General features: G+C 49.5%; 1 protein-coding gene across 1 annotated transcript in view; it reads right to left on the reverse strand.

Annotated features, from left to right (window-relative positions):
• Positions 1-7,323, reverse strand: part of LOC138288173 (interleukin-12 subunit beta-like) — a 44,602-nt gene extending 37,279 nt beyond the window's left edge. The window contains exon 1 of the mRNA XM_069229535.1: positions 6,949-7,323. Within this exon, the coding sequence (XP_069085636.1) occupies positions 6,949-7,323 (375 nt within the window). The remainder of the gene's footprint in view (positions 1-6,948) is intronic.
• Positions 7,324-10,127: the final 2,804 nt, after the last annotated feature.

A 10,127-nucleotide genomic window follows, 5' to 3' on the forward strand; every position in this document is an offset into this window, starting at 1 on the left:
TTCCATCCCTCCCTCTGCCCTTTCAAGGCATGAGCTGAGGGGTCAAGGCTTGCAGACCCTTCTACTCCTTTCTTCTGCATTTGAGAGAGACTACATGGTGCTGAATCATCTCAATGTAGCATGCCCCACCAAAAGGCGCTCCTTCACATGCTTTGCACCAACAGTATGGCAATCAAACCTGCAGGTTTTTAAAGGAGCAGGTGGGACTCACCGACGAAGATGGAAAGAAGTCCTTGGCGGAACGTGGTATCTACAGAAGAGGTTGAAAGACCCCAAGAATAAAATACATTTGCGGCTGCTTTTCCTCCATTACATGAGGCGCACAAGCAAAAGCTTGAAATCCCAAGTATGGAAAAGTTGTAGTACTAAATAAGCCAGCTCAAGGACAGGGTAAGGACTTGTGTGCCTACTTCTCTCTACCTATTCCCCCACATCATTGAACAGGAATAGAAGAAAGAGATTGCGGAAACAAGGAAGGAGGAATTACTGGACATGTTACCCATGGTGGCTGATAGGGCTGGGGGTGCAGCCCACCTTGCACCTGGAAATGGAGCCGGACCTGCAGTACCGCCAACGGATGGAGCACAAGGAGGTAATGTGATAGCTCGTGCTGCGATGCAAAGGGCCTCCAGCAGAGTGACTAGGTCAGAGGTTGAATCGGTATAGAACACATGCATGTCCTGCACGAAGGTGTAGGGATGGAGGAGGGAAGTCCCACTATTACTCTACGCCAAACTGTTGGCCGGCTGTCGAGACGCTGTCCCCCGTCTCCTTCTCGAACCATGCAGATGACGGTCCATCCCTACCAGCCCATGTTCCCTGGTGTAACTATCCCGCATACGGGAAGTAGGGTTCTTGTCCATGTACCATGGACCACCTCTGACATAATGAGCATAAAGAAACAGTTCCCCAGTATTAGTATTCGGCCCCAGCTATATGCAAATCAGCTTTGACCCTGCTCCCAATGGTAGCAGTCCAGCCCAAACTGCCAAGCCAGGTCTTCCCTGGACGGTGCTCACTGTGCCACTGGATTCAAGCTAGCCTGACTGATGAAGGGTAAAACCCTGAAACCGGTCCCAGGATGCTTGTTTCCGGTCCAGGGAGGACCTGGCCTGGCAGTTCGGGCTGGACTGTTCCCATGGGGAACAGGGTCAAGACTGATTTGCATATTTCTCAGTCCAAACTGGGGTGGCGTGGTGAGCAAAAGAATTGATGGATTAAACCCAGATCTGTGACTGAGGGTGAGTGTTTGCATTGTTCAGCACTCCGTCCATCATCCTTTTGTGTTGCTTAAAATTGCACAACATGAAGACGGTGATCAAGGTAGTAGGACGGGGAACACCTCAAAGAGGAGGGTTGGGGAGGCCAGGGCAGTGGATGTGCTGGAAGGGGAAACAGAAGGGACAGAGTGGGAATCACAGGAGTTGGGCGGCCTTGTTCTGCATGTGAGCAGCTTGGGCACTAGAAGCGTGATTGCCCTAACATCACTTCCAGTGTACCAGGGCAACTAGACCAGCCGGGGTACCACCAAGGTGACCCGGCTCTCCAACCCTAGTGTAAGGACTGCCTGAGAGGTACCAGCTGTGAAATAAATGCTGGAATTGATAAGGACCGCAGGGGCTTGGCTGTTAAAACTTTTGAATTCCCTTCTTTACCTCTCTCAGGCTTTTCCACAGACATAGATGAGGTGGTATTTCCAACCAGTGAGATACACACCATATAACAAACCCCATGTCCATCTCTGTGGGACCTGAAGTAATGTTTGACATATGATACTCAGCCTGTCTGGTTAGAGATGACCCCTGGCCCATAGAAAGTACATTAAAAGGAACCACCATAGCAGCAATTCCTTTTAATGAAAAAAAAAAACGTTTTGTGGATGACTACTGTTATTTTATATGACCGTTTAGAAAACTTTTTCAAACTTTATTTTTCAGAAACAAACTCCCAAAGCAAGAGTTTGTTTCTGAAAACAAAAGAGTGTTTCTGTCCATCAAGACCAGTTTTTATCTGGCAGTAACAGACAGAAACAAAAACACAGTACAGCGTTCATGCTAAATGGTGTAAGGCTGGAATGTCCTTCCTCAAGCTGCCCCTACTCCTTAGGCTATTAGAACATTTTATTCATTGAGAGGGCCAAAGTGTACTCCACTTACAGAACACTTAGGCCCATATTTATACTTTTTGCCGATAAACTGTGTTTGCTCAGTTTTGCATTAAAAAGTATAGCGCCGGCTTGTGCCATTCCAGTACGCCAGCGGGGAACCAAATTTATGGAATAGCTCAAAGGGTGGGCTAGCGTAAAATAAAATGACGTTAGCCGGGTGGGGGTGGCGGTATGGGAGAAGGGGGTTTTGCATCAAAAAATGACGTTAGGCTGGTTAGAGGCAAAAAAATGCCTCTAACCAGCCTAGCGTCATTTTCTGACAAAAAAACATCCATATGACATGACAGGAGTCATGCCCACCACCCCAATGGCCAGCACAGGGGACAAGGGTTCCCTGGGCATGGCCATTGCACCCTGTGCCATGCAGGGGGCCCTAAGTTGAGCCCCGATGGCACTTTAATTAAAAAAAAAAAATACTTACCTATACTTACCCTACTTACCTGGGATAGGAACCCATCCTCTGGTGTGGATGAGGGTGTTCCTGGGGCTTGAGGAGGGCACCTGTGGACCCATTCCATGGTGTTTAGCCATGGAAATGGGTCCAGAGGTCCCCCAATGCCTGGTCTGACTCAGGCGTTAAATATTGGTACAAAGCAAGCTTTGCACCATCATTTGGCCCCTCCTCCCACCCGTGTGTCATTTTAGCACAGGGGATAAATATGCAGCTATGGGTTTAGCACCATTTTTTAGATGGGAACACCTACCTTGCATCTCATTGACGCAAGGAAGGTTCAGGCATCTGAAAAATGGTGCAAACTCCAATACTTTGACGTTAGACGGGTCTAGCGTCAAAATATAAATATGGAGTTAGTTTTGCACCGAATTTGCGTAAAACAAATGACGCAAATTCGGTGCAAATGGAGTATAAATATGCCCCTTAAGGACCTCCCATCTCTAAATGAGGCAGGTGGACCCAGAGTGCCGCGGACAGGGTACGGGATGAGGTACCACCAAACTCTAAATCAGTATCTTGGTCCAAACTCGAACCCCTATTATTTCACACTCTATACAGTGGGGGGTGCGGGGTGGTTGGTACTGGAGCATTTTTGTAAACCGGACCTTCTGTATGCCTGTCTGACCCTCTGCAACAACCAACCTTCCCATCTGGGAAAACTGATGCTTCTCCACTATTTCTAAAAATTCTAAGCAGCTAGGCATCTTGGTACACTGCTTGGCACCGTTCCTAACCTCCTCACTGTGCTTCTGCTTTTGGTTGCGCTTTGATTGCTGTTTCCTTCAGCCCGGAATCAGGACAATCACAGCTTCCTTGAAGCGTCTCTACACGTCAGGCCAGCCTTGACCGCACTACGGGACATATTTACGAGCCCCTAGACCACCTGGCGAAGCCATAGTGTAATTTTTTGTTTTACTCTAAGGCGCTCGCCATGGTGAGCTGTATTGTAAATACGGCGCAACCATGGTGTCATTAGGTAGTGCAGCGGTGAATCAAGACACGTCGATGCACCACTTTCTTGAAAATCTGCCCCTACAAGTCTTGGATGAAAAGGATCTTTTGTTCAGTCACCTCATGGACTAACATTTTACATCCATCCACAAACTATGGCGATTTTTATTGACTTCCAACGTGGCTCATGACTGATGTCATATACGTAATATTTTGTGATGGAGTTCTGTAAAGTTTTAACCATCCTCCCCGCCCCATCAAGTGCTCTGATGTGGCCTGACAGCAGCACCCAGATCTTCCAAGAAACATTGGACTTGACAGACTACCACCCAGCTGCCAGACTAACTTAAATAACCTCAGACTACTCCAATGCCACCACGACTGTGGGCACATTCTAGACACCACACAGACAGACTTCACCCGCTGGACAGGGTGGCATCAGAAGGGTGGCATCAGAAGTGTCGTTGTTACCACAGTATAAATGGCAGATGTGGTATTGAGTGCTTTCTAGAAACAAGTGATCTTTACTATTTTGGTTTCCAGAACAGTATCTATCAATCAATCAATCAAGTAATTTCTTAAGCGCACTACTCACCCGGTAGGGTCTCAAGGCGCTGGGGGGGTTGTGGCCGGTACTGCTCGAAAAGCCATGTTTTTAGGTGCTTTCTGAATGTTAGTAGGTCTTGGGTCTAGTGTAGGTTGGTAGGGAGGGAGTTTCTTGTCTTGGTGGTGAGGTGGGAGAAGGATCTGCCGCCGGAGGTGGTGCGTCAATGCGGGGGAGTGTGGCGAGGGCGAGGTCAGCGGAGCGGACATCTTCCTCCTCTCACCCCTTTCTGATATCCTCCTCCTTTCCTGGTCTTTCGCTGATACCTTCCACTATTTCATGGCTTCTTGTCTCATCACCACCGCATTCTGGCCTCTTCTTACATCTGCCGTCCATTTCCTAGCCACTTCTGGATGATATCTAGACCCCACTACCCCATCACCATCCTGACATCTTCCTGATCTCAAGCCGGCATCCAAATCCCAGCATCTTCCTGTCCGCTAGCCCTGCTCCTGTGCACCAAGATCCTGCTGATATTTAGCACAGGCCATATCCCAGGACCTTCCTTACATCTAGCCCTGTCCTCATGCCCAAGGATATCTCAGATATCTCACGGTCAATCATCATCTTTCAATTGACCCTTTACAGAGCCGTAGGACTGAGGGTGCAGCCCTGGCCCTGTTGCGTTCTTTTCTTACAGGTTGCAACCAATTTGTTTCCTTCGAAGATTATACATCTGAACCATTTTCTTTACCTTGTGGGGTCCCACAGGGTCCTGGCTGAGCCTAACTTTGTTCAATTTATATGTTATGCATTGGCAATTTTGATTGAGTCCTTTTGGCTGTCGATAGCACACAGATTACGGTATTGCTATCAAAAAATGGTTCAGATATAAGTAACACCTTTAGGAAATGCATGAGTGCTGTCAGCTCTTGGATGGATAACAATTGTCTTAAATTGAATTCTTCTAAGACAGAAGTCATACTATTTGGCAAAAGCACTTCCTTTTGGACCTCTTCGTGGTGGTCAGAGGAGGGTGGCTCTCTCCTGATACCGGTAAAGAAGGTTAGAAACCTTGGTGTCTTAATTGAAGACAGGTCTCAAAATCCTAGCATCTTCCTGGTATCTAGCCCTGTCCCCACATTCTAGTATCTTTCCCCTACCTAGCCCTGCCCCCACATCATAGCATCTTTCTGCTACCTAGCCCGCCCCCACATCCTAGCATCTTCTGGGTAACTAGCCCTGTCTCCACATTCTAGCATCTTCCTGATATCTAGCCCTGCCCCCACATTCTAGAATCTTCCCCCTACCTAGCCCTGCCTCCATATCCTAGCATCTTCCTGGTGTCTCGCCCTGCTCCCACATCCTAGCATCTTCCTGATATCTAGCCCTGCTCCCGCATCCAGCATCTTCCTGATATCCAGCCCCACCACCACATCCAGCATCTTCCTGATATCTAGCCCCACCACCACATCCAGCATCTTCCTGATATCTAGCCCTGCCCCCACATCCAGTATCTTCCTGATATCTAGACCCACCACCACATCCAGCATCTTCCTGATATCTAGCCCAGCCACCACACCAAGAATCTTCTTGATATCTAGACCCACCACCACATCGAGCATCTTCCTGATATCTAGCCCTGCCCCCACATCCGGTATCTTACTGATATCTAGCCTAACCACCACATCCAGCATCTTCCTGATATCTAGCCCTGCCTCCACATCCAGTATCTTCCTGATATGTAGCCGTGCCCCCACATCCAGTACATTCCTGATATCTAGCCTCACCACCACATCCAGCATCTTCCTGATATCTAGCCCTGCCTCCACATCCAGTATCTTCCTGATATCTAGCCCCACCACCACATCCAGCATCTTCCTGATATCTAGCCCTGCCCCCTCATCCAGTATCTTCCTGATATCTAGCCCCACCACCACATCCAGCATCTTCCTGATATCTAGCCCTGCCCCCACATCCAGTATCTTCCTGATATCTAGCCTCACCACCACATCCAGCATCTTCCTGATATCTAGCCCTGCCTCCACATCCAGTATCGTCCTGATATCTAGCCCCACCACCACATCCAGCATCTTCCTGATATCTAGCCCTGCCCCCTCATCCAGTATCTTCCTGATATCTAGCCCCACCACCACATCCAGCATCTTCCTGATATCTAGCCCTGCCCCCACATCCAGTATCTTCCTGATATCTAGCCTCACCACCACATCCAGCATCTTCCTGATATCTAGCCCTGCCTCCACATCCAGTATCTACTGATATGTAGCTGTGCCCCCACATCCAGTACTTTCCTGATATCTAGCATCACCACCACATCCAGCATCTTCCTGATATCTAGCCCTGCCCCCACATCCAGTATCTTCCTGATATCTAGCCTCACCACCACATCCAGCATCTTCCTGATATCTAGCCCTGCCTCCACATCCAGTATCTTCCTGATATTGTGCCGTGACCCCACATCCAGTATATTCCTGATATCTAGCCTCACCACCACATCCAGCATATTCCTGATATCTAGCCCTGCCTCCACATCCAGTATCTTCCTGATATCTAGCCCCACCACCACATCCAGCATCTTCCTGATATCTAGCCCTGCCCCCTCATCCAGTATCTTCCTGATATCTAGCCCCACCACCACATCCAGCATCTTCCTGATATCTAGCCCTGCCCCCATATCCAGTATCTTCCTGATATCTAGCCTCACCACCACATCCAGCATCTTCCTGATATCTAGCCCTGCCTCCACATCCAGTATCTACTGATATGTAGCCGTGCCCCCACATCCAGTATATTCCTGATATCTAGCCTCACCACCACATCCAGCATCTGCCTGATATCTAGCCCTGCCTCCACATCCAGTATCTTCCTGATATCTAGCCCCAACACCACATCCAGCATCTTCATGATATCTAGCCCTGCCTCCACATCCAGTATCTTCCTGATATGTAGCTGTGCCCCCACATCCAGCATCTTCCTGATATCTAGCCCCACCACCACATCCAGTATCTTCCTGATATCTAGCCCTGCCTCAACATCCAGCATCTTCCTGATATCTAGCCCTGCCTCCACATCCAGTATCTTCCTGATATGTGGCCGTGCCCCCACATCCAGTTTATTCCTGATATCTAGCCCCACCACCACATCCAGTTTCTTCCTGATATCTAGCCCCACCACCACATCCAGCATCTTCCTGATATCTAGCCCTGCCCCCGCTTCCAGTATCTTCCTGATATCTAGCCCTGCCCCACATCCAGTGTCTTCCTGATATCTAGCCCTGCCCCCACATCCAGCATCTTCCTGATATATAGCCCTGCCCCCACATCCAGCATCTTCCTGATATCTAGCCCCACCACCACATCCAGCATCTTCCTGATATCTAGCCCTGCCCCCACATCCAGTATCTTCCTGATATCTAGACCCAGCACCACATCCAGCATCTTCCTGATATCTAGCCCAGCCACCACACCAAGAATCTTCTTGATATCTAGACCCACCACCACATCGAGCATCTTCCTGATATCTAGCCCTACCCCCACATCCGGTATCTTACTGATATCTAGCCTAACCACCACATCCAGCATCTTCCTGATATCTAGCCCTGCCTCCACATCCAGTATCTTCCTGATATGTAGCCGTGCCCCCACATCCAGTACATTCCTGATATCTAGCCTCACCACCACATCCAGCATCTTCCTGATATCTAGCCCTGCCTCCACATCCAGTATCTTCCTGATATCTAGCCCCACCACCACATCCAGCATCTTCCTGATATCTAGCCCTGCCCCCTCATCCAGTATCTTCCTGATATCTAGCCCCACCACCACATCCAGCATCTTCCTGATATCTAGCCCTGCCCCCACATCCAGTATCTTCCTGATATCTAGCCTCACCACCACATCCAGCATCTTCCTGATATCTAGCCCTGCCTCCACATCCAGTATCGTCCTGATATCTAGCCCCACCACCACATCCAGCATCTTCCTGATATCTAGCCCTGCCCCCTCATCCAGTATCTTCCTGATATCTAGCCCCACCACCACATCCAGCATCTTCCTGATATCTAGCCCTGCCCCCACATCCAGTATCTTCCTGATATCTAGCCTCACCACCACATCCAGCATCTTCCTGATATCTAGCCCTGCCTCCACATCCAGTATCTACTGATATGTAGCTGTGCCCCCACATCCAGTACCTTCCTGATATCTAGCCTCACCACCACATCCAGCATCTTCCTGATATCTAGCCCTGCCCCCACATCCAGTATCTTCCTGATATCTAGCCTCACCACCACATCCAGCATCTTCCTGATATCTAGCCCTGCCTCCACATCCAGTATCTTCCTGATATGTAGCCGTGACCCCACATCCAGTATATTCCTGATATCTAGCCTCACCACCACATCCAGCATATTCCTGATATCTAGCCCTGCCTCCACATCCAGTATCTTCCTGATATCTAGCCCCACCACCACATCCAGCATCTTCCTGATATCTAGCCCTGCCCCATCATCCAGTATCTTCCTGATATCTAGCCCCACCTCCACATCCAGCATCTTCCTGATATCTAGCCCTGCCCCCATATCCAGTATCTTCCTGATATCTAGCCTCACCACCACATCCAGCATCTTCCTGATATCTAGCCCTGCCTCCACATCCAGTATCTACTGATATGTAGCCGTGCCCCCACATCCAGTATATTCCTGATATCTAGCCTCACCACCACATCCAGCATCTGCGTGATATCTAGCCCTGCCTCCACATCCAGTATCTTCCTGATATCTAGCCCCAACACCACATCCAGCATCTTCATGATATCTAGCCCTGCCTCCACATCCAGTATCTTCCTGATATGTAGCTGTGCCCCCACATCCAGCATCTTCCTGATATCTAGCCCCACCACCACATCCAGTATCTTCCTGATATCTAGCCCTGCCTCCACATCCAGCATCTTCCTGATATCTAGCCCTGCCTCCACATCCAGTATCTTCCTGATATGTGGCCGTGCCCCCACATCCAGTTTATTCCTGATATCTAGCCCCACCACCACATCCAGTTTCTTCCTGATATCTATCCCCACCACCACATCCAGCATCTTCCTGATATCTAGCCCTGCCCCCGCTTCCAGTATCTTCCTGATATCTAGCCCTGCCCCACATCCAGTGTCTTCCTGATATCTAGCCCTGCCCCCACATCCAGCATCTTCCTGATATATAGCCCTGCCTCCACATCCAGCATCTTCCCGATATCTAGCCCCACACCACAGCATCTTCCTAATGTCTAGCCCCACCCCTACATCACAGCATCTTCCTGGCATCTAGCTCTGTCCCCACATCCTAGCATCTACCTGATGTGTAGCCCTGCCCCAATATCCAGCATCTTCCTGCTATCTAGCCCTGCCCCCACATCCTAGCATCTTCCTGGTGTCTAGCCTCACCTCCACATCCAGCATCTTCCTGATATCTATCCCTGCTCCCACATCCTAGCAGCTTCCTGATATCTAGCCCTGCTCCCACATCCAGCATCTTCCTGATATCTAGCCCCACCACCACATCCAGCATCTTCCTGATATCTAGCCCCACCACCACATCCAGCATCTTCCTGATATCTAGCCCTGCCCCCACATCCAGTATCTTCCTGATATCTAGCCTCACACCACATCCAGCATCTTCCTGATATCTAGCCCTGCCCCCACATCCAGTAGCTTCCTGATATGTAGGCTCACCACCACATCCAGCATCTTCCTGATATCTAGCCCTGCCTCCACATCCAGCATCTTCCTGATATCTAGCCCCACCACCACATCCAGCATCTTCCTGATATCTAGCCCTGCCCCCACATCCAGTATCTTCCTGATATCTAGCCTCACCAACACACCCAGCATCTTCCTGATATCTAGCCCTGCCTCCACATCCAGTATCTTCCTGATATGTAGCCGTGCCCCCACATCCAGTATATTCCTGATATCTAGAAAAACCACCACATCCAGCATCT

Source organism: Pleurodeles waltl, chromosome 1_1, assembly GCF_031143425.1.
Source record: "Pleurodeles waltl isolate 20211129_DDA chromosome 1_1, aPleWal1.hap1.20221129, whole genome shotgun sequence".
NCBI lineage: Eukaryota > Metazoa > Chordata > Amphibia > Caudata > Salamandridae > Pleurodeles > Pleurodeles waltl.